This window comes from Garra rufa, chromosome 10 (assembly GCF_049309525.1).
Source record: "Garra rufa chromosome 10, GarRuf1.0, whole genome shotgun sequence".
NCBI classification, from domain to species: Eukaryota; Metazoa; Chordata; class Actinopteri; order Cypriniformes; family Cyprinidae; genus Garra; species Garra rufa.
The window spans coordinates 47,154,153-47,180,382 of record NC_133370.1 but is presented as its reverse complement, the minus strand read 5'-3'; the positions used below and the strand labels follow the sequence as shown (position 1 = coordinate 47,180,382).

Here is a 26,230-nt window from a genome sequence, read left to right as displayed (position 1 = left end):
GCTTCGCAGATTTCTTTAGAAATATGAAATGATGAACAACAGACAGGAATGATTATAATACACAGTGGAGACCACTAGCATATATTGCGTTTTTCAAGTCTTTGCTCATTGTCAAATATTTAATGTCTTAAATAGTTCTTGTTTATATTATGTCAAGACTGTTCTGTTTTACATTTTTCAAAAACCTAAAATATTTTGTTTATGCCCGACTTGAATTAGATTTAAAAACTTAGTTTTTAAACATGGTCTCAAATGCCATTAGAGATTAAAATATATATCTGAGGACAGTCTCTACTGAAGTGATTGAAGTTTTACAATATTATACAATCATCTGGATATATATAAACAACCTAGATTTGATTTGATTTAATTGTTGGTTTAATTATTACACATTGCAACCAAATAATCTGTTAGTAATTTGATTGATGATTTAATTAAAACTTTTTTAAAAAATATGTAATAAAGCCAAAAACAACAATTACACTGCAATAAATGCTTTTTTTACTTAGATTTTTTGTCTTGTTTCCAGCCAAAATAACAAATCTTAAATCAAGGAGGATTTTCTAGACGAGTAAAAATTATTTTCTTGTTTTCAGAAAAAACAAGTCAAAATTAAGCACGTCTTTGCTTGAAACAAGCAAAATAATCTGCCAATGGCATAAGAAAAATAATCTTGCTTTCTGTTTGAAATAAGATTTTTTTTTGCTTACCCCATTGGCAGATTATTTTACTTGTTTCAAGATTTCTTTCTGAAAACAAGACAGTAATTTTTACTCGTCTAGAAAATGCTTCTTGATTTAAAATTTGTTAGATATTTTGGCTGGAAACAAGACAAAAAAAACCTCAGTAAGAAAATCATTTTTTGCAGTGTATACTAACAGTACATTGCAAAAAATTATTTTCTTACTTAGTATTTTTGTCATGTTTTCTATTATTAATATCTAATGATTATTGAATCAAGATTAAATTACTTAAAACGACTTAAGATATTAAAAAAAATGTTCGTTTTTGCTTAAAGCAAGCAAAAATATCTGCCAATGGGGTAAAAAAATTAAATTAAAATGTTTTTTAAAGAGAACAAGACTTTATGTCTTAAATGATTTTACTTGTCAAGTAAATGCATCTTGATTCAAGAATGTTTCGATATTTATACTAGAAAACAAGACAAAAATACTAAGAAAATCATTTTTGCAATGTAGTTTCAGTGACATTACACCGCAAAAAATGATTTTCTTACTTAGATTTTTTGTATTTCCAGCCAAAATAAAATAATAAAGTATTTAATAAAAGTAATAATAAACATTCCTAAATCAACAAGGATTTTCTAGACGAGTAAAAATTATTTTGTTTTCAGAAAAAAAAAAAACAAGTCAAAATTAAGTGAGTTTTTGCTTAGAACAAGCTAAATAATCTGCCAATTGTTTCAAGCAAAAACACACTTTTTACTCGTCTAGAAAATCCTTCTTGATTTGTAGACATTTTGGCTGGAAACAAGACAAAAATATCTAAGTAATAAAAGTGTAGTGTATACTAACAGTTCACTGCAAAAAAAAATATTTTCTTACTTAGTATTTTTGTCTTGTTTTCTATTATAAATATCTAATGATTCTTGAATCAAGATTAATTTACTTTACAAGTAAAACAACTTAAGATATTACGTCTTGTTTTCTAAAATAATGTTGTTAGTTTTTGCTTAAAACAAGCAAAAATATCTGCCAATGGGGTAAGAAAAAATATCTTGTTTAGCCTTTGAATTAAGATTGGCAGATATGTTTGCTTGTTTTAAGCCAAAACTAGCAAAATGTTGATAATTTTTTTTAGAAGACTTAATGTCTTAAATGATTTTACTTGTCAAATAAATGCATCTTGATTCAAGAATGTTTCGATATTTATACTAGAAAACAAGACAATTATTTTTTGCAATGTAGTTTCAGTGACATTATCAGGATAGTCGTTTCTGAAGTTTTATTTGGAATGCATGTAGTGCACTTGTAAACAAACATGTGAATCGGTTTGCAAATTTAAGGTTTATATAAAGAAAACTTGCAGAGTCTGAAATATTGGATTATTGGAGTGTAATGTTTTCTTTAAACATATTGTTTCTGAGAAATGCTTTTGTTTGTCCAGGATATTAACTGCATTCAGACCCATTGTTCAGAGAATTTAGAAACAAATCCACTTTCCTGTAAGTTTCATGCAGTCAAGTAATGGCATAGCTCAACTGATTTTTGTGAGAACAGAGGTTATGAGATAAGACATGACAGAAGAAAGATGGCAAAAAGAAAAGTTAAAAAACACACCAAAGCCAAAAATGAACAAATGAACAAAAGATGTGACCCAGGATCAAAACTATCATAAGGGTCAACTTTATGAAACTGAGATTTGTACATCATCTGAAACATGAATAAATAACTTCCAACTTTCCATTGATGTATGGTTTGCAACTCTTTGAAAATCTGCAAAAAAAAAGCTAAATATTGAGAAAATCACCTTTAAAGTTGTCCAAATGCAATGTACTTATTTCAGCGTTTTATTTTTAATAAATTTGTAAAATTTACACTCCATACACCATAATAACGACAAAGCAAAAACCAGATTTGCAAATTTTACAAATTTAATAAAAATAAAACACTGAAATAAGTACATTGCATAAGTATTCATATCCTTAACTCAGTACATAGTTGAAGCACCTTTACAGCCTCAAGTCTTTTTGGGTCTGATGTGACCATCTTTGCACATCTGCATTTGGCAATTATCTGCTATTCTTTGCCTCATCTTTTCACCTCTCAAGCTCTGTCAGCTTGGATGGGGGCTGGCAGACATTTTCTAGAGTCCTAGTTGTTCCAATCGTCTTCCATTATGGATAATGCTTCTGTGAACCTTCAATGCAGCAGATTTGTTTCTGAACTCTTCCCTAGATCATCGCCTTAACGCAAGTCTGTCACTGACTACAGGCAGTTATCTTGACCTCAGGACTTGGTTTTTGCTCTGATATGCATTTTCAGCTGTTAGACCTTTTCTGAGAAGTGTGTGCCTTTCTAAATCAGACTCATTCAAATGAATTTGCCACAGTTTAACTCCACTCAAAGTGTAGTAACATCTAGAAGCAATATGAATGCTCCTGAGCTAAATTTCGAGTGTCCCAGAACTTATACTTATGCAACGGGGTCTTTTCAGTTTTTTATTTTTAATAAATTTGCACAAATGTTAAAAACCTATTTTTTGCTTTGCCATTATGGAGTAGGGAGTGTAGATTGATGTGGGGAAACAAGTAATTTAAAGTAGTTTAACATAAGGCAGCAACATAACAAAATGTGAAAAAAATGAAGGGGTATGAATAATTTCGCAAGGCACTTGTGACTGGTTTTGAGGTCCAGGGTACACATATAAAGAAGTAATAATAACAATACAGTTGTAATAAATAATGTATATAGATATGCAACATACAAATTTCTTATGACATTGTTTGTATTTAGTTAGAGAGGAGGAAGCAGAAGAGAAGGTCAAATAAATAAATAAATAAATAAAGTGATGGAAAAAAAAAGCTTAAGTATATATAAAGTTCAGCAGTAAATAGTAAATGGTTATTGTTGTTGTTGTTGTTGTTGTTATTGTCACCATTGCAATCTTAAGAATACTACAAATACAAACAGAAATCATAAAAAAACTAATGTTTTATCAAATCAGTTCACTGCATCTAATAATGTAAAGTGATGTTATTTGTGCTGGATCTTGATTGAGATTTCCTTGCGATCTGGTCTTTGCTCTGGGCCCTGTGTTGTGGGGTGGGTGAGTCAGATCTGACCTGTTTACCTGATGACTCTGCGCTCTTTCTGGTGGCTGTTTTCTGACCCCTTTTGGAAGGGTGCACATGTCTTTCTGATCATAGAACGGCTAAAGAAATTAGGCTAAGCGTGTAACCTCTGAGACAGAGCATGCATGATGTCTTTTTGCTGTTTTTAAATTGCTGAGATCAGATGTGACTGGCAAAGGTTGCAATGCACTCTGTATTTGGGTCAATTATGTGATTTTGTAATCATTTATTTTAAACACTGAAAGAAAGAAGTAGCAAGCAGCGATTGTTGGGGTTCAAGTGCTTTAAGATGTTTTAAAGGATTAGCAAGCCTGTAAGCACATTATTCAGAAATGAAAAAGACTATTTTAGAGATTTCAGTTCAGTTTCAGGCTCCATAAATGTTTCCATTGCTTCTTTAGAATCATGTTGTTTTGTGAAAGATTTTGTTTTTTTTAAGTTAACTTGTTCACACCCATATTTTTTAAAAGACCCTGTTATAGCCATCCAAATAATAAAGTTTAACATTTTGATAACTGAGAATTGTATGACACAAGTTAGTAATAGAATATAAATAGAACAAATATTTTTTTTAAGTGCAAATATTCTGACTTCAGATATCAAAAATACCATGAAAACTAAAAAAAAAAAACATGATGTAACATGAAGCATGTTTTGGCTTGATGTCATTACCGAAACGAAATTTCAACGATTTAAAAAAAATAATAATAATTTCATTATTATTTATTGATATTTGGCAAAAATGTTATTAAATGTACAATTCAATTCAATGCTTAAATTTTTTTATGATGGAAAAAACCAAGCTATATACAGTGGTGTGAAAAAGTGTTGGCCCCCTTCCTGATTTTTTATTTTTTTGCATGATTGTAACACTTTAATGTTTCAGATCATCAAACAAATTTAAATAGTAATCAAAGATAACACAAGTAAACACAACATGCAGTTTTTGAATAAAGTTTTTTTATTATGAAGGGAAAACAAAATCCAAACCCACATGGCCCTGTGTGAAAAAGTGTTTGAGTGAAAAAGTGGTATGATGTTCTTTTTCTGAAATGCTGTGTTACTTTTACGCCAGATGTAATGTGACACACACCTTCCAAAAAGTTCAGCTTTTGTCTCGTCAGTCCACAGAGTATTTTCCCAAAAGTCTTGGGGATCATCAAGATGTTTTCTGGCAAAACTGAGATGAGCCTTTATGTTCTTTTTGCTCAGCAGCGGTTTTCGTCTTGGAACTCTGCCATGCAGGCCATTTTTGCTCAGTCTCTTTCTTATGGTGGAGTCATGAACACTGACCTTCCATCAGTGTTAAAATGGCGGTGCGCACAGTCGCAGCGGCTTGCAGCTCCTCGATCCTAGTACTTTTCTTAGCACTTTTATTAGAGTTTTATGTTCTCTACGCTCCTTTGCACACTGTTACAGCAGACAAGAATTAGTAGACATTGGTTTTAACTCAAAGCTGGAAATTACTGCAGAGTCTAGCCGCATTTATAACACCCCTACTGAGATAGCGAGACCGGCGGGTGCTCCGTGGTTTGTTGTGGGCGTTGGCAGGCGGCGAAGACGGCGGAAGGAGAGAAGGCAGAAGCGGGGATGCCGGTCCAGCCTTCTTGCGAGACTGAGGAAGGATCCCCACAAGCCTTCCCTTCCGAGTATGTTCCTCACCAACGCAAGATCGTTAGCCAACAAAATGGATGACCTGTATTTACTTACCGAAGGAGATCGCTACGTCCGGGACTGTTGTATTTTAATCATATCTGAGACCTGGCTTCACCCGCATATCCCCGACGCAGCTGTACAGCTAGCGGGACGCTCCATGCATCGCTACGATCGGACCAAAGCATCCGGTAAGAGCAGGGGGGGGGGTCTGTGTATTTATGTAAACGACAAATGGAAATGGTCTACGAATAATAAGGCCATACATATGCACTGTTCACCGGACCTTGAGTCCTTTTCTATTAAATGCCGTCCTTTTTTTATGCCCAGAGAGTTAACAGTAGTGATAATTACGGCTGTATATATACCTCCCGATGCTAATGTTAGCACTGCTCTCTCGCTGCTGTCAAACAGCATAAACAAACAACAGGAGTCTCGCCCGGATGGAGTACACATTATCGCGGGTGATTTTAATCAAGCAAATCTGAAGTCCATTTTGTCTAAATTTTATCAGCACGTAAAATGTCCTACCAGAGGGGAAAATACATTAAATCATGTTTACACAAACATTAAACATGCATATAAGACCTCACAGCTTCCACACTTAGGACACTCGGACCACCTCTCCCTGCTCCTCATCCCTGCATACAGTATAAACTCTTATGAGAAGCACAACCCCACTGATAAAGACGATCACTATCTGGCCAGAAGATGCACTTCATAAGCTAATAGACTGTTTTTCACACACTGATTGGAGTGTCTTTGAAGATCACGACTTGCAAGTTTACACAGAGGCTGTACTATCGTACATCAAGTACTGCATGGGGAATGTCACGGTGGAAAAACGCATCCGGGTATTCCCCAATCAGAAGCCCTGGATGACCAGACAAGTCAAATCATTGCTCAAAAATTGTAATAAAGCCTTCAAATCAGGAAATAAAGCACTATACAGCACGGCCAGAGCTGACCTGAAGAGAGGGTTAAGGAAAGCCAAAGCTGACTACAGGAGGAAAATAGAAAGCCATCTCTCAAATAACAACCCGCGACAGGTATGGCAGGGTATTCAGCAGATCACCAACTTCAGGGGACAGACCAGCATAGCTGTGGACTCAAGCATTGCACTGGTGGAAGAGCTATACCTTTTTTGCACGCTTTGAGACCCCACCCCAGCAGTCTGCAGTTACATCACATCAGCTTCAACCAGCCCCCAGATTCCAACCGCTGACTGTACAGGTACAGGAAGTGAAAGAGATGCTCAGCAGGGTGAACCCCAGGAAAGCAGCAGGACCAGACGGTGTACTTGGGAAGGTACTCAAGGCCTGTGCTGACCAGCTCTCACAGGTGTTCACAAGCATCTTCAACCTTTCCCTGACACAGGCTACTATTCCAGCCTGCCTAAAGTCGACTACTATCATCCCGGTACCCAAAAAATCGAATATAACCAGCCTAAATGACTACCGCCCAGTGGCACTTACACCTATCGTCACCAAATGCCTAGAACGTTTGGTCTTGGGTCACATTAAAGGTTGCCTCCCTCCCTCGTGCGACCCCCATCAATTCGCTTACAAGGCAAATAGGTCAACTGAAGACGCCATAGCCATCACCCTACATACAGCGCTGAGCCATCTGGAGCACAGAGGGAGCTATGTTAGGTTGCTCTTTATTGATTATAGCTCAGCCTTCAACACTATCATCCCTGACATCCTGGTCAGCAAACTGACTGATCTGGGACTTCACCCACTCACCTGCTCCTGGATTAAAGACTTTCTCACAAACAGACCACAGTCAGTAAAACTTGGACACAACCTCTCCGCCACTAGATCTCTGAGCACGGGCTCCCCACAAGGGTGTGTGTTGAGCCCACTACTCTATAACCTCTACACCGCCAACTGTAGACCCATCCAGCCCAGTAATACCATACTGAAGTTCGCGGATGACACAACGGTGGTGGGGTTGATCTCTGAGGGTGATGAGTCAGCCTACAGGGATTAGGTTCTGAAATTGTCCAAGTGGTGTCTGGCAAACAACTTGACTCTCAACATCTCAAAAGCAAAAGAAATCATTCTGGACTTTAGGAGACACCGGGCAGACCTGAGCCCTCTCTACATTAACGGAGATTGCATAGAGAGAGTCTACGCTTTCACCTTTTTGGGCACCATAATATCTGCCGACCTCTCATGGTCAGGAAACACTACTGCTGTCTTCAAAAAAGCACAGCAACGTCTGCACTTCCTGAGAGTGCTCAGGAGGAACAACGTTGGGAAGGAGCTGCTAGTGACCTTCTACCGCTCCACCGTTGAGAGCATCTTAACTTACTGCATTACGGTGTGGTTTTCCCACTGCACAGAGGCAGAACGGAAGAAGCTCCAGAGAGTGGTAAACACTACAGAGAGGATCATTGGCTGCACCCTTCCCTCCCTAAAGGACATCTACTTATCCCGTTGCCTCAACAGAGCAAAGGCCATCACTAAAGACTGTTGCCATCCAGCCTTCCCCATGTTTGACCTGCTGCCCTCAGGCAGGCGTTACAGGTCTATCAGGACTAGAACAAACAGACTCAGAAACAGCTTCTTTCCACAAGCCATTACCATACTGAACACACACGGTCACTGACTGTTTTCCCCCCATATGTACACACACACACATACATTCACAATATACGGTATATGTGCAATAACATTACATATATTTTTTAATTTATAAATGTTCTATTTTATTTTATTTTGTGTGTTCTTACTATTTAAAATTTTGTCTGTAATTTTTTAGATTATGTGTGTACTAGGTGAAAGTGCTGCTAAATTTCGTTGTTCATTTAATGTGCAATGACAATAAAAATTTCTGAATCTGAATCTGAATCTTAACTGAGGCAAGAGAGGCCTGCAGTTCTTTAGATGTTGTTTTGTTGTTTTGGGGTCTTTTGTGACCTCTTGGAGGAGTCGTTGCTGCGCTCTTGGGGTAATTTTGGTCGGCCAGGCCACTCCTGGGAAGGTTCACCACTGTTCCATGTTTTGGCCATTTGTGGATATTGGCTCTCACTGTGGTCCGCTGGAGTCCCAAAGCTTTAAAAATGGCTTTATAACCTTTTCCAGACTGATAGATCTTAATTACTTTCTTTCTCATTTGTTCCTGGATTTCTTTGGATCTCAACATGATGTGTAGCTTTTGAGGATCTTTTGGTCTACTTCACTTTGTCAGGCAGGTCCTATTTTAGTGATTTCTTAATTTGCGAATAGGTGTGGCAGTAATCAGGCCTGGGTGTGGCTAGAGAAACTGAACTCAGGTGTGATAAAGTGAGGAAGTTATGTTTTGGATTTTTCACACAGGGCCATGTGGGTTTGGATTTTTTTTCCTTCATAAAAAAAAATGCTTCATTTAAAAACTGCATGTTGTGTTTACTTGTGTTATCTTTGATTAATATTTAAATAAGTGTGACAAACATGCAAAAAAAAAAAAAAATCAGGAAGGTGCCAACACTTTCTCACATCATTGTACATTCTGTGATTTGTTCAGGAGTTATGGCCAAAAATGTGTGATTTTCAGTTTTTGTTGAAGTGATGTAATTACCAAAACAAAAACAAAAAAAGAATGGGCCAAGTCTCTCAAAAATGTCAGATAATTTGACCTTATCATGGTAAAATAAGGTCATGGTAAAATGTGTCATTTTTACCTTGAGAAATGTGTTTGAAAGCTAATTAAGATTGGTGGATTTATAAATACATGGTGTGGAAAACTGTATTAATTTATGGTTACACCATTTGACATTTTTCAAGGGCGTGGAAAAGGTTTTCAGCCTAGATTTTTCAAAGATTTTGCCTTTTCTTGATTTCAGACATCCAAAAACTGCAAAAAAGGCTTATCTTACTTAGTATTTTTGTCTTGTTTCAAGTCAAAATATCTAAAAATTCTCAAATTAAGATGCATTTACAAGCCAAATTAAGTGCATTTTGTTTAAAAACAAGTAAAATTATTTGCCAGTGGAGTAAGTAAAATATTTTTAAAACAAGAGTATTTTACTTACACCACTGGCAGATAGTTTTTCTTATTTTAAGCAAAATGCACTTAATTTAGTTTTTTTTTTTCACCTGAAAACAATATTGAACATCTTATGTCATTTTGCTTATCTAGTAAATGCATCTTAATTTAGAGAATTTTTAGACATTTTGACTAGAAACAAGACAAAAATACTAAGTAAGATAAGTCTTTTTTGGAGTGTAAATTATCCCCAAAAAAGTCTCTCAAAAATATTAGATAACTTGGTCTTTGGCATGTGTTTGAAAGCTAATTAGAAAAGAAGAAAGATTTGTGCATTTATTAGTATATAACTGTATAAGTGCAAGGTGTCAGGAAACTGTGTTACTGTAAAACTGAAAATTTTCAAGGGCGTGGAAAAGTTTTTTCAAAGATTTTTCCTTTTTAGATTTCAGACATCCTTATTTCACTATGATCATTCTATGTGCATTTAATTCTGTTCAAGGTCTTTTAAAACCATGTCAGTGTTATCATCTCAACAGTGTTATAAATTCTGTAGCATCTGGGATTGTAAGAGCATTGGGCATGTAGAACGAATAGATGAATTTGCCTTTCCTTGTGTCTCAAATGATGCACTAACTGCTCATCACTGTCTCACTCTTCACCGCTGTTGAAGCAATGCTCAATGTGCTCTTGCTTTTTTGAGGAATTGCTGAAGACATTTCTGGCCCAAATACAATAAATGCATGTCATAGCAAATTAAGGAGATTTCCTACAGTAGTAGCAGTAAAAACAAGTCTGTTTTCAGGAATTCGTCATCAAAAGGAAACGGCTGCCCACTACATCCCTCACTCTTGCTGAGTGAGGAAAGAGACGAGGATTGATTCAGCAATGGCTTTGCCTCGCCCCTGACCATGTCTTTGTGAGACCACCCTTGATGTTTAATGTGCCGTTTATGTGGCATTCTCCACTGACCGTCGAGCCAACTATTATTAGACCATCGCATCGTCGTGTCTATCTTAGATTGTTTGCTCAGCAAATAGTTCGCTGAGTCAGTTTATCTATTCTAGTCTAGGCTGGAGGTGGCGGAGCCCAACCTCAAGTCAAGGCCTATCCTCAGAGCTCGCTGCACGGCACAGCTCTTATTTGTTATTATTGCACGTTTGTGCTTCGGTTAAGACCAAGTCTCCATGGCGGGGCATGAACAAGGTTCTCATTGAGAGAGACACTGAGGTTTCAGCATGGGTCGCACAGTGCAGGGATGTGGCTTCCACAAGCGCTGAGACTCTCCGGGCTGTGTGTGAAAATAGCTTGACGCTCAAACTTTGCGGTCGGGTGTAAAATAACACCACCAGATTGCTATAAAAGCTTTCATATATCAAAACGCCGGCACAATTCGGGCCAAGGCCCGAGAAGGGGGCAAGAAGATAAATATTATTCATAAAGCCCCAATGACATCATCAATAGCCACAACCTCATCAGATACCATGATCGCTTCCTCGTAACCTTGGATTTTGAGAAACTCTATACGCGATTTTTCTGTATATCTGAAACCGCCGGGGCTATTGGAGGTGGTCTGCGGCTTAATGCTCTATATATAAGCCGAAAGCCTTGACGTTTGGCTATTGTTATTTTGGAAATGTAAAACACACATGGTGTACTCCCTCCAGGACAAGCGTCCTGCAAAACAGGCCTGTTGTCTGAAACTCTCCTTTAATTACTTTCACAAAGAAATTGACAAGCTGGTCTCCAGGCGTATAAAATGTGCTCCATCATATGCTTTGATTTTCCCCTCTGAAAATCTTTAATTACAGGCGTAGGAAAATAATGAATCTGCAGTAAAGCCATACGCCGAGATTTATCCTTAACTAGTTATTTGTGGCAAGTTGGGGGCAGCTGGTTTCAATAACAGCGACTCAAAGCAAAGCCAGAAATCCTAGCGTTGCCAAGAAAATGTGGAAAAAAACAAAAAGGCATTTCTGTGGGGAGAGAGGACCCAAGAGTGAGATAATTCTCAACCAAAGCTTTACTTAGTATAAATATCTAGTTCTGTCATGAAACTCTAGATGGCGCAGGCTGTAAGGTCCTTAAAGGGATAGTTCACCCAAAAACAGCTTTGTGCTTTTTCTTTTCAAGCCATGCTGCAAAGCACAGATAGCTAGCGTTTATGCAGATCTCATTGCTTGATGGAGCAGCAGCAGTACATATGTCTTGGCAGTAGATCTGGTTGTTTTGGAGCGCTCTATTATCCTGTCCTGTCCTGTTTACTGCCATGCCATGTGTGGGGATACATGTCTGTTGATGAAGCAACTTGTTTTATATACTCAGAGCAGCATGTATGTATATTGGCTTGTATTTTTCATTTTATTTTGTCTTCTGCTTTGTTGGGGTGTAATTGTATGTGTGTATGTATTGGCAAGTCTCCGTACTTACAAAAATAGCACCAGCATGAATAGCAGATCTATTCCTCCACAACCAAATACATTGAAATTGTCACATCCATTACCATGCTAAACTTTTCCAAGAGCTGTCATGATAGAACTATTTACTTCAGTCATTAACTTTAGATCATCTAGTCTAGATGGCACAGGCTGATAAGTCCTTTACATGCATTTTGATAGCCATCACATAATTTACTACATGGCACAAGCTGATTGGTCTCTGTTGCATCTAGGGTTGCAAAAGGGGCAGAAATGTTCTAGTACGTTTCTGGAAACTTTAGACATTTTCTGAAACTTTTGGAAAGTTTACAAAAAGTTATTGGGAATTTTCTGCCCATTTGCAGTCCTATCTGGTGCCAATGAGATTGCTGCTCAACAGTTAAATAGTTTGATTCTGTGTTTTCTGTATCAGAAACCCTCCACCTCCCCCAGATCCACCTGTCTAGATTTGCTAAGGGTGTTAAGTTTGTATTGCCGGTAGTAAGTTTCTTTACTTTCTAGTTCAGTCATGAAATTCAAAATGGAGTAGACTGATAGGTGCTTTACATGCAATCTGATAGCTATCACATAATTTGCTACATGGCACAAGCTGATTGGTTTCTGTTGCATCTGCAGGTAATGAGCTACCTGCTCAACAATTAACAATTTTTCTGTATCAGAAACCCTTCACCTTCCCCAGCTCCATCCGTCTAGATGTGCTACGGGTAATTTAATGTAAGCTATTTGTTCAGCAGCAGTATGTATTAAATGCTCACAAAAATGGGTTTGTGTATGTACTGCCAGTAGTCTCTGTACTATATAGTTCAGTCATTAAACTCTAGATGGAGCAGGCTGATAAGTAATTTACACGAAATCTGATAGCTTTCACATCATTTACTACATGACATGAGCTGATTGGTCTCTGTTGCATCTATGATTGCAAAGGGGCAGAAAATTTCTAGTACATATAAAAAGTTGCCAGCATTTTTTGAAACTTTAGAAAACATTTTTTAAAACTTAAGGAAACATTTTTTTTTTTACATTGAGGGAAATGTACTGAAAATGTTCTGCCCGTTTGCAATCTTAGTTGCATCTGCAGCTAATGAGCTTCCTGCTAAACAGTTAAATGGTTTAATTCAATGTTTTCTGTATCAGAAACCCTCCACCTCCCCCAGCTCCGCCTGTCTAGATGTGCTGTCTGTAATTTTATGTACGCTATTCATGCAGCAACATTTATGCATTAAATGCTCACAAAGCATGTCTGTGAATGTTTCACCAGTAGCAAGTCTCTGAACTATCTAGTCCAGTCATGAAACTATAAATGGAGCAGGCTGATAGGTGTTTTACATGCATTCTGATTCATTCATAATTTACTATTTGCCACAAGCTGATTTGTCTCTGTTGCATTTAGGGTTGCAAAGGGGCAGAACATTTCTTGTACATGTCAGGAAACTTCCCAGGATTTTTTGGAAGCTTTGGGACAAATTTGTTACATTTTCTGGAAATGTTCTCCCCATTTGCAACCCTAGTTGCATCTGCAGCCAATAAGATTGCTGCTCAACAGTTCAGAATCTGTATCAGAAACCCTCCACCTCCCCCAGCTCCGCCTGTGTAGATGTGCTACAGGTTATTTAATACATTACATGCTCACAGGAGCGTGTCTGTGGATGTATTGGCAGTAGCAAGTCTCCATACTTGCTCTGCAACAGCAATAATCAACAGCAGCAATAGCATGCATAGCAGATCTGTCCTGCCAAGATCAAATGCATTAATATTGTCATATCCATTACCATGCTAAACTATTCGGAAAGTTGTCATAATAGAAATAACTGAAAGAGAGTGAGGGCCAAGTGAGAATCGAAACCAGGCAGCGAACTGTTGACAGCAGACAGGTCGATAATCAGACAGGCAGTGCGGTCGAAAGTCAGATGGTGAAGAAATTTTAGGGACTGAAGCAGGACCTATCGATGACAGGTAAATAAGGAGACAATCCGAGCAGGCGAAACCAGGGGTCAGAGCCTGGTGGGACAGTCCAAAGGCTGGAATAAACAAGCTGGCAAACACACACAGAGACAGGTCACAATAACAGGACAAGGCAGGGCAACTAACAAGCAAGAGTACGACAGGAGACACAATAGGTGCAGCACTAAATGTGTAGCACTAATCATTTAGAAAAACACAAGAGGAAAAGAAGCACAGTGTATAGGAAGGAAATCACATAAGAAATGAAAATGAACAAAATGAAGACTAGATAAGGACTAAACAAATGGGCATGGTAGGGAGGAACAAGAAGGCTGGACAAGGAGAGCACATGGCCAACAAACACAAAGCCATGTGCTCATACATAAAACAAACACTGACACACAAAGTCAATAAGAACAGGGCTGCCAGGACAGAACCCCGTATTTTTTCTTTTCTTTTTTGCCTGTGCAGATAAGAACAGCTAATATTCCAAAGATTGTACAAGTGCATATTAACAATCATTTAGACTTTTATTCAGATTCTTTAAAGACTTAAACATAGATAAGATATTGTATATTGTCACTGATGCATTTCCAGATATTTAGACTTTTTTAATCAAATGTGGCCATTTTTCATACTTATATTCGAGAACAGACTTTGTAGGTGGTCTAAATCTAAGCTTCATTCTTTTGTTCCTACACTATTTCATTTTCAGAGAGTTGATTGACATATGAACCATTGTTACTAGTGCAGGAATAGAAGCTGCTTTGTGCTTTTGGTGTCAGTTTAGTCTGAAGTGTGAAGTTATAGCATGTCTTAAAACAAAGAAAAAAGATATGATAAAAGTTTGCATTGTGTTTTGGTTGTTTAAGCAGTTGAAAGAGATTTTGCTGTATACGCTGCAGTTTTAAAGATGGTGTCAACGTGTAATTGAAGTCATTGTCACTCAAAAGTGCAATCTACCAAAATTGTAATTACAGAAAGTACAGAAATAAATCATCCCAAGGGGTTATGAAATCATACACAATCTATCATTAACTTTGCAATGCTAGCTCAAATATTAGTATTATTAGCTTGTATTAGTCATCCCACATAGAACTGTAAGCTGAGTGAAACAAGATATTTAAGGGGTTCATGAACTGCATTTTTATAATGTTAAAATAAATAGCATTTTGAACTCTGTTTAAATAGATGGATCTCTTTTAAGACTTTAATATGAAGACCCACTGCTATGATTGGCTGGCGCCTTTACATGTAAAATAAGTATTATATTTGGAGTTCTTTGAAATGTACACCTGCCAAGATTAACTAAAAATGAAAAGTGTTGATTATGATTTTATATTTAGATCTACTCCCATAAAAGGTTGCAGCTCTGCACATTGTATCTGATCACAGTCATGTCTGTTGAATGTAATGATCTCACCGTTAATTTATGCACTCTCGTGAAAGCTTTCATCATAAGAAATTCATTAAGCATTGTAGTAAGCATCACTGATTATAATAGAAGTGCAGAACTCAAATCACTGAACTTGAACTTGAAATCTCAAAATGCAAGGACAGTCTAACTTTGTATATTAGATAAAAATACCTAGTTACATTATACAATTAAGGCATTTGATTAAATGTGCTTGTGTATGTACATTATATTCTGCAGAACTCTGGCAGTTTCCTATTTGCTGGTATTGAAGATGCAATATGGTCAACAGTATTATCAAATTATAAGCAGATATAATGTACTGTATTTGGATGTGCCTGAAGCCTAATAATGTATTCAGAAAGGTACAGAAAATGAATAACGCATTCTGCGGAGCCCCTAAAGGGACATGGAGATGGAAAAAAAAATACAGTATTTACAGTATTTCAATGCTTTTGCATTCTCTGGCAATTATATAGCTGGGACATTATATTGTATATAATTTGTGGGCATCAGGAAGATGCTTTAAATATGCAGGGTGTTGAAATTGCTTATTAATGCATGCTTGCTCTTCACTTTCGCTTCCAAACTCGTGATCACGCATACATTGTGGCCCTGTCTCAAATGACACCCTAAATCCTTGTGGTCTTCTTCCGAGACCCCATTTTGATGATGTAATCTGGCCACAGTATGGACAAACACCGTGTAACACTGTGTAACACAGATAATCGCAGCAAGCCTAACTATGTCCGTTTAGGGGCTCTGTAGAATTCATTATTCATTTTCCGTGCCTTTCCGAATAAGGTATTCGGCTTCAGGCACATCCATTCAGTACTGTATGTATAATGTAACATCATATATGTATATGTATACTGAGAAATTTTGACTTTTGGGGGAAAAAGGAGTATAAGAGAGGTCACTCTTTTCACTCAGGCAAAAAGGGCCTGGTAAAAAGATGCATTTTATGTTGATCCAATCACAACTGGACAATGCTAAATACAAGTGTAAAAGCACTGGTTTAGTCCACTGTCGAAAACTCAATAAACTCTTTCCGCACTATTGACAGACTTTCCAGCTTTCCCTTTTTATTACTGTTATACGGTAGGAGGCGATTGTGTATGTAAGCAGATGTTAATGTACAATGAAGCATTAAACAGCATATTAAACAGCATATAAATCAATCTGCCTAACATGAAATGACGATCCAGGAAGTGGTGTACACACTTAAAAATAAAGGTGCTTTAAAAGGTTCTTCACAGCGATGCCATAGAAGAACAATTTTTGGTTCCACAAAGACCCATTCAGTCAAAGGTTCTTTACAGAACCATCTCTTTCTTACCTTTTTATAATCTGAAGAACCACAAAGAACCTTTTGTGAAACAGAAAGGTTCTTCAGACAAAAAAAGGTTTTTCTATGGCATGGTGAAGCACCTTTATTTTTAAGAGTGTAGGACCATGCAAGCTTTGAATGTGTTGATGGAAGCAATCTCTCTTTTGATGATTGTTCTGAATTTGATCCAGATAAAGTATTGTACAAAACCATGATTTTCCCAGCTTTTTGTTTAAAATATTGCTTTTTTCATGACTTAACCTACCCACATTCTGCTCTGTTCTTTGTTTGAGCGTATTGCATTTTCAGATATTCATACAACAAAATATTTTGTGATTATTGTGAAAATAATCAAAAATGCTGCTGGTGGCTGGCAAAAAAAGAAAAGGAAAAGGAAACTTCCGGGTTACTTGTAAACTAATTTCACTCACGTTTAAAATGACATTTTGTAACCAACCAGTTGATTAGTCTGAAAGTAAGAAACTCAAAAGACAGTCAAGAACATTATGTGTATGTCTGATCCATTTGAAATAAACTATGAATCAAACAGTCATATAATTCCAGAAACCTTATTATCCAAATTGTTGTTTTCCATCAAGCGATTAAAATTTACAACACTGACGGCAACAAAAACAGCAGATGGGCTAAATGAAAATGCAGATTTACTTTGACAGTAGGTGGTGCTTCGTTACTCCTCTAAAAAAAAGCAGCACTATGTATTTTATTAGTCATAATATGGCGATTATATGAAAAAATGTCAAAAACCTTTCTGAAAAAAGTCCCACACACCTTGCTTGTCTTCCAAGAAGACTTTTCTCTAAGCCCACAGCAGGTGACATGAAGAAAAGGTATTAAATTTTATTAAATTAAATGTATTTGTTTTCCACTCCAGATATCCACTTTTCAAAATAATGTATTATTTTTAAAACGTAACTAGTCTCGCACATCCCTACATTCAACCAGGTTGCACTTGTAGTGTAGACACGTGTTTTCGAATGTATTCAAAGTCAAACCACCACAAATAACCACCTACTCTCCGCTAAACTAACACATAATCATTGTAATAAAGCGCACCAAAACAAATGATTCAGACTTGGCTGTATTCTACCAAAATACACATATTCTGGTTGAAATCTACCTGCTTTTTCACCCTTTTCATTCGTTTTCTTTTCCAGTGACTCATAATCCATGTAACTTGGGTTGTTTCAGTCAATAGTATTTGTACGCCACACTCTCTGTTCCCGAAAAAGTAATGTCGAGTCTGATTAAATGAGATTGGAGTGTCTCAAGGATACGAACAGAAGTGGTCATGAGAGATGCATTTGAAATGCATTTAATACTAGGTGGAAACAATATGCATCTCCGCTGACCACTTGTGATCGGATCACTGAAAGTGCATCTTAATTCCAGGTGGAAATAGAGCATTAAATTTGAGGCAAACAAAATGGGCTTTTGATGAAGCTGTGGCTAATCAACACAAAACCAAAATATACCCTGTTTACGGTTGCAGTGGTTTTGTGCATTCCTGGTTATTGTGCTGTATTTAAAAAAGCAATCTTTTATCAAAATATTTAGCCCTTGGTACTGAGCTGCTTTTTGTGATCCAACTAATTTTCAATGGATATGTTCCTTTCTTTTCCAGTGTCAAATCAGATTGCTGAAGTAAAATAGGTTGTGAATACTGCTCCACGCGGACTTTAAACTACAATAGAAGCATGCACGTAAAGGTCGAACAAGATAACAGTGCATTGAAAGCTATGCATTGTTACAGTGATTGACACTCTGTCCTGTCTGAGTATATCCAGCAGATAGAACAGTAGAGATTGTAGCATTGTCATTCAGTTAAATGTGTCCAAGTGCCAGAGAAACTTTCTGTCAGCTCCGATGTATCCCTTCTGACTCTGTCCACAGATTGTGGAGGAGGTTATTCGTGTATTGCTGGAGTATGTGGGTGGTGCAGGTTCTGGAGGAATGGAGTTCACTCTATCTAAATGTCAATCCTGCTTTGTGTTATAGAGGGTTACTGCATGCCGGAGTGGGATGGCATCGTATGCTGGCCCGAGGGACTTCCTGGAAGGATGGTGTCCACTTCCTGCCCAGAGTACATATATGACTTCAACCACAAAGGTGAGCTTGCAGCCGCTGACCTGTGGCTAACTGATACACGTCTAACGCTCCCTTGACAATAATGGACAACCTCCAGCATGCACATATTTGGAAACCGCCACCTCCAAAATCTGAGCTTTTGTTAATGCTTCAAATTCTTGTCTCGTCTTTCAGACAAGTATTCTGGAATATTTCCACACATTATTACATGCTTGACTTGTATTCATAACAAAAACAAGGTGTGTTTTCATAAAGCAGATATATTGCGTACCTGGACGGTGAACTGAGAGCTAGCGGTGCCTTTCCTAACTTCATTACATTTACATTTATTCATTTAGCAGATGCCAAAGTGACATGTAACCACGAGCAATCCAAAATCCAAGAAAACAATACAAACCAACCCCGAGGAAATACGTGCTTGTGGCGATGTTTCTGCAACACTGCTATTATGTACCTTATGTACTGCACAGTTCACAGCAGCTTCCAAATGAGTGGAACTAAAACGCACATTCAATACATGACCGTGCCACATTTTTATTCCTTTGGTACAGGCAGGTATTGATGTGTTTATATGTTGCTTCAGGTATGTATTACAGCAGTTCCAAATTCAAATGTCTGGGTAGTGTTGCTAAAAGTTAATGCTCTCACTGAAAAATAAGGTCAATGCAATAATAATATTATAATATTGTGCAAGGAATTGTGTGAAAATTAAGTTTCCTTAATCAAAACTGGCACTGCAAATCATACTTTGTGTCAAAAGACATAATAGTTCTACTGCCTCTAGTGTTGATTTCAAATGGAAACTGCAGCGATTCGTACATATACAGTGGTGGCCAAAATTATTAGAACAATAGTATTTTCACCAGCTAAAATAGTTTTAAGTCAGTAATTTCTATCTGTAGTCTTTCAGTGGGAAATATCAGGATCCATTTTGCCATTAATTGTCATAATTTATGTAAGATTTTTGTTTGCACAAAGAGTCTGACAACAGCCAGTGCTCCACAGAGATCTCCAGTCTTTCTGAAATTACATGAAGAAACTAAAACAGACTAAATCCAAAAACTGTGGCAACATCTCAAAGATGCTTCAAGAAACCTACCTGCAAAGCTACAGTACTGTTTTAAGTACAATATATTTCCTACCGACACACTACAGCAAAATATAAAAATAACTGACTTAAAACATTTTTTTAGCTGGTGAAAATACAAGTGTCCTAATAATTTTGCCCACCACTGCAGGTACATTTTTGAGTTTTGCAGAAATGTTGGCAGAGGCATGTATTTTCCAATAAGGCTGGGTGGGTACAAATAGTACTATTGTAGCTTTACAAATTATAACTGAGTGTAGTGGTGTTATTCTACAGCAGTAATCAATGTTGGAAACACGTTAGATATAATGGATGTTATGCAATCACACTGTTATCTGGACAGTAACAAGCACAGCTGGTGGTAAGTTCATTCATTCACTTATTTGTTTTCTTGGAACATTGTTTCAAAGAGTAATTTCCAAAAATCAGAAGAATGAAAAGTCAGAATTTGATTCAAAGATTTGTTTACAACAATCACCAAATATTACATTTGTCACTTTCATGATTTCAAGATAAAATGCATTTACTTGACAAGTAAAATGACTTACAGTAAGATATTATGTCTTGTTTTCTAAAAAAATAAAAAATAAAATCTATCCAAAAATATCTGCCAAAGGGGTAAGAAAAATAATCTTAAATCAAAGGCTAAACAAGATTATTTTTCTTGCCCCATTGGCAGATATTTGTGCTTGTTTTAAGCAAAAACGAACTAAATTTGGGTATTTTTTCAGAAAACAAGACATACTATCTGGTCAATAACACTGGTCTTTTTAAAATGCGTGCGATTCAACATAAGACAAAAATTAACAAGCATTCATATTACTGGTATATTATCTGTTTATTAGACATATTAATGTCTTATTCTGCATGACCATATTTTCAATCCCTTAATCCAACCCCATACCTAAACTTAACAAGCAGCAAATTAGGAGTTCATTGTGGCAAGGTAATAGTAACAGTGTGAACAGCATGTCATGATTATTTTAACTAGACTTACAGTAAATATGATATATCTCTATCTATAATCAGTGTTTTATGATTCCTCTAAATATATATAGAGAAAAAAATACCTTTGTAAATCATTTTGAAAGGAAATACATAAATATTGAACTGAATACCCTAGAAGTCTGAAAAATTCTAAAACTCACACAATTTTTGTTGCAAAAAAGCAGCTATACTCATAAAAATAAAAGTTCTTTATTGGCATCAATGGCTCTATGAAGAACCTTGAACATCCATGGAATCTTTCAAATGCAGAAAAGGTTCTTTATATTCTTTCTGATTTTTAAAATGTTCTTCAAAATGGTTAATTTATAAACTGTTCACTGAAAGGTTCTTTGGAGAACCAAAAATGTTTTTCTATGGCGTCACTGCAAAAACACCCTTTTGGAACCTTTATTTTTAAGCGTGTAACACATTAATTTCTATAAAAATATATATTTGTTTACAGTTATATGTATTGGGTTGTATGGTAATACTTTAGATTAGGGAACACATATTCACTATTAACCAAGTGTTTTCCCTCAATAAACTCCTAATTTGCTGATTATTAATAGTTAGTAAGGTAGTTATTAAATTTAGGTGATTGGTCGGGTTAAGGGATTTAGAACACACAGAATAAGGCATTAATATGTGCCTATAAGTAAGTATGCTAGTAATATGCAGCTCGGACCTTAAAATAATAATTTAACACTCGATTTTTTGAAGTTCTCTAATAGCGGCAATAGCAATCTTAAAACTGATTTTGAGCAGATTTTAGATCATGATTCAAAATGCTTTCCAAACAACAAGCTTCCTTGCAAAACAGTGTTTTCAGTACAGCTTTAGAGATCCCTTGATTACACTAGAGACCTACATATGAAAACACTAATTGGGTATCTTACTCAAGTCTGTCTTTAGTTGTGGTTGTTTTTTATTGTATTCCATTTATCAATAATTTAATCCATATTTGCAGCTCTGTTTGATGCTAATAGTGGCGAACATTGATAATTTCATACACTGTAGCTCTGTACTGTCAGTCTGATTGAGAAATCAATACATGGATGTCCTAAATGAAGGCACGGTTGCTTTGTTAGAGTATGTTTGTGTTATATCCACAGGACTTGCTTACCGGCGCTGTGACAGCAATGGGACCTGGGAGCAGGCATCAAATAACAACAAAACCTGGGCTAATTACAGCGAGTGTGCCAAATTCCTCAACCATTATAAGCCTACTGAAGAGAGGGTAAGACCTTCCACCTTACAGTTGCTGTTTATTTGAATACGAAGATTTAATTTAACATACTATCCCCCAAAATGAAAATTGTGATCCTTTGCTCATTAAGTCCACATTTATGTTTATCCTCATGTTGTATTCCTCACGGTGCCTGCTAAAAGTGTTGTTTTCATGTTTTCACATCTTGACTGAACTGGTTTATCACCCGTTTTTTTTATGCAGATCAGGCAACTTGCAGTAGACAAATAACATTAAAGCAAATACATATAAATGGATGCAATGCATGAAAATGTGTCTGGACAATAACTGAAATGATATTTGTTTGAAATATCCTTTCTCTCAAACACTTGCCTCTGTTGCTTCATTCAAAAAGCAATAAATAGCAATATTAGAGTAGTGAAAACTTCTTACTTAAATGCAAAATGTGTTATTTTAACTATAGAGACTAAATAAATGTAAAAAAATAACTAACAAATGTTTCTGTTTACTGAAAACTGCAGCCATGAATTTACTAGAAACAAGTCAATACTGAGCTGATATGATAATAATAATAATAAGGTAATGCTTTAATTTAAGGTTCCAGAATTATGCATTAGTGAAGCATGGTATTTAATGATTAACTTAACATATAGTAAGGGCATATTAGCCATTATTTACTGTTCTTAAAACGTTTGAAGGATTCACATTCATGCAATAAATAAGCTAGTGATTAAAGATTAACTGAATGTACAGTAAATCCCTTTTAGCTATTGTTTACTACTTAGAAAACCATTTTTTTGCGTAGTAATCTACTTATATGTACATTTACTACACAGTTATATTTATATTTCAGTGATTCACCATCTGTTAAGTTACTGAACAATGTGAAGCTAGTAATTATGTTTAATTAGTGGTGGTTTTGAAGTTATAAATTGGTAAAATAGTGTAATAAGGACGATTTGACCCCCTGTTCTCAAGTGAAAATTATATCCACATTTATTACGGCACTTATTGAGCAACATTTAAGTTTATTGACCAGAATAAGCCAATAATTATGGCTAAACTGCCACTAATACTTAATTTTGCTTATTTTTCACATTAATCCTTCAATGAGTAATATGCCCTCACTATATGTTAAGCTAATCATTATTAGTAGTGTGTTCTTGCTTAACTAATGCATATTTTTGGACCTGTAAAAGTAAAAGTAATAACCATTGACTATTTAACTAAAAGTGTATTTCCAAAGAAGATAATTAAGATAATTCTGTGTAACCAAAAAAAAAATCTGTGCAATATTTTATTCAGTCATAATGATTATTTAATTGATTACTTAGGTTCTCATTTCATGGGAGGAAATCAAACCAAACAAATTGAAGGCAAATTCTGTGTAAGTTTGTTTTACTCTCATGTTACAGCACAGCTAAACGTTTTCAGTAAACCTTTAGCTGAACTTGGGCATTTTTTTGTTATATCAGCTTAGTTATATTGACCACATGCCAGTATATTCATGTAAACATATTTGAGTAAACTAAAAAACCTTTTAATATTGTACATTTTACATGTAGCATGCAAATGCATCAAATAAGTAAGAAGTTACGTGTCACTTACTAACATTAGCAGAGCTATTGCTCCTTGAAAGCAGTAACACACGCTACAGTCTTTAATCATGTAGCTGCCCACAATCTAAACACAGACTTTACTTTTCAGCACAATGACAACCACAAAAACTTACAGAAGCTCCTTTAAATGTCAAGCGCAAATGAACCCCAAAAGATCTTTCCCTTGACCCAAAAACACATATTATAGTACTTACTTTCAACATTTACTTCCATGATCTCGCCCTATGCAAAGAATACTGTAAACTAAACATCTAATGCCCCAGTTTCAGTTAACGCAACAAAAATGAATGAATGGAAACTTCAGTTTTACATATGAATGGACTGAACACAATGTTCAACAATTGTTTTGGTTTAGCTCATTTTAATTAAGTACATTGAACAAGCAGCAAAGATATTTTTCAGTGCATAACCTACTACCTCATTTGGCAATGCAAATTGCACCAGTTATTTTTGTGAACAAGGAACAATGTTCAATGAGCATAATTTGCATAGAAAAGGCATGCGTGCACACAGAGGACTGTCAGTGACTAAAGACGCAGCACGTTTTCAGCATTGTGCATGCTCAACTGGATTGCAGGTGTTTTGTGAATACGATGCAGGTATTTGTGTTGCCATAACATGTGCAAAGTGAGTCACAACTGATTAATGAATTCCCGCCTTAGTTGTTTCGATTTTGATTTTGATTTGGTCCTCTATCAAATCTATCGTGCCTTGAGAAAACATGCAGACTTGGAACAACATCAGAGGAATTTTTGTCATATTCCTTTAAAGGTCAAACCACATTGTGTGAACGCAGTTCATTAGTCATCAGTGTTAACACTGAGGTCTTCTGTTTGTTTAGTTTTGTTTAGATTCGTTTCTCTCATCTGTGTGCTTTTGATTTTGATGTAGACAGGCAAAGAGCTGAGCTGTGGGCTGAACTATTTATCATTTAGATGAGGAATGCACATCAGCCGAACCCTCAGTGAAACACGAATCCACTTCACAAGTCTGAACTGAATTTAATCAATGGAATCAGCATAATCAATGTAGTTCACCAAAACGTGTAATAGAAAACATCTGGATTACTGAGACGCTGTGTAGATACTCACTGTAGCTGAAAATCTGTCAGGATTTGAGCTTATAAGTGTTCTGTGATGCGTGTTATTATGGTGTCTCTTCAGCACCATCAGCTAATGAATCAGTGTAATTCTATAGGGCTTCAGGCATCGTGGCCACTGATGTGTTCCTCTTGCATCATTACGCAGCATTTTATGCACTATGTTCATTAATCTAGATGTTATATCATGGCAGCAGTATATATATATATATATATATGTGACCCTGGGCCACAAAACCAGTCATAAGGTTAAATTTGACAAAACTGAGATTTATACATCATATGAAAGCTCAATAAATAAGCTTTCTATTGATGTATGGTTTGTTAGGATAGGGCAATATTTGGCTGAGATACATCTATTTGAAATCAGAAATCTGAGGATGCAAAAAAATCAAAAAGACTGAGAAAATCACCTTTAAAGTTGTCCCAATTAGGTTCTTAACAATGCATATTACAAATCAAAAATTACATTTTGATATGTTTACAGTAGGAATTTTACAAAAAATCTTCATGGAACATGAACTTTACTTTTTTTATTAATGATTTTTGGCATAAAAGAAAAATCAAAATTTTGACCCATGCAATGTATTTTTGGCTATTGCTACAAATATACCCCAGCGACTTAAGACTGGTTTTGTGGTCCAGGGTCACATATATATATATATATATATATATATATATATATTACAATTAGAGCTGTCAAGCTATAACATTGTTTTCAGAAGCTGCATCTGAAATTGCATTTAGATGTATTTACACAGACTGTTCCGACTCAAAGGTGACATGAATGCATTTACACTGCTAAATGTACACTGCCGCTCAAAAGATCAGTAAGATATCTAATGGTTTTTTAAAAATTCTTATATGCTCATCAAGGCTGCATTTACTTAATAAAAAAAATAAATAGAAAAAATATAATATTTTAAAATATTATTACAGTTTAAAATAATGGTGTTCTATATTAGTGTATTTTAAAATATAATTTATTCTTGTGATGCAATGCTGAATTTTTATCAGCCATTAATTACTAATTATTATTACTACTTAAAGGGGCTATATGCAACTTTCTGAAATTTAAACTCGCGACTGACACCTGTGGCCAAAAAACGGAACTGCTCTTCCTTTCTGCGCGCGCTCCTACGTGCAAAATTCACAAGTCATCCGCTGCAAAGAAGTCAACATTATGTTTACAGAGGTAAGAACAGTCAAATACATATATTGTTTGAGAAACTAAGTCTGTTTGCAATAATAGGCTAATTGCTGACTAGCGGTGGTGGCAGAGTGATCTGAAACGTTTAACATGAACGCGCTTGACGTCACATCTGCAGACAGCGCGCGAAAAATCCGACCCGACAGAAAATAGGAAAAATAGGATACAGGCTTATAGGTGCACCCACTGTGAGCTGACAAGGTGTCAGTATGCTCATCAGGAGATGTTTGAGTCATAAACGGTCAAATAAAAAGGCTATTGTTACGTTTATTTTGGGGAAAAGTTGCATATAGCCCTTTAATTACTGTTATTATCAATGCTGGAAACCATTGTGCTGCTTAATACTATTTATT

General features: G+C 36.1%; 1 protein-coding gene across 1 annotated transcript in view; it reads left to right on the top strand.

Annotated features, from left to right (window-relative positions):
• pth1r (parathyroid hormone 1 receptor) overlaps positions 1 to 26,230 on the top strand; it is a 142,710-nt gene that overhangs the window by 62,711 nt on the left and 53,769 nt on the right. The window contains exons 3-4 of the mRNA XM_073848757.1: positions 18,579 to 18,689; positions 21,855 to 21,979. Of these exons, the coding sequence (XP_073704858.1) occupies positions 18,579 to 18,689; positions 21,855 to 21,979 (236 nt within the window). The remainder of the gene's footprint in view (positions 1 to 18,578; positions 18,690 to 21,854; positions 21,980 to 26,230) is intronic.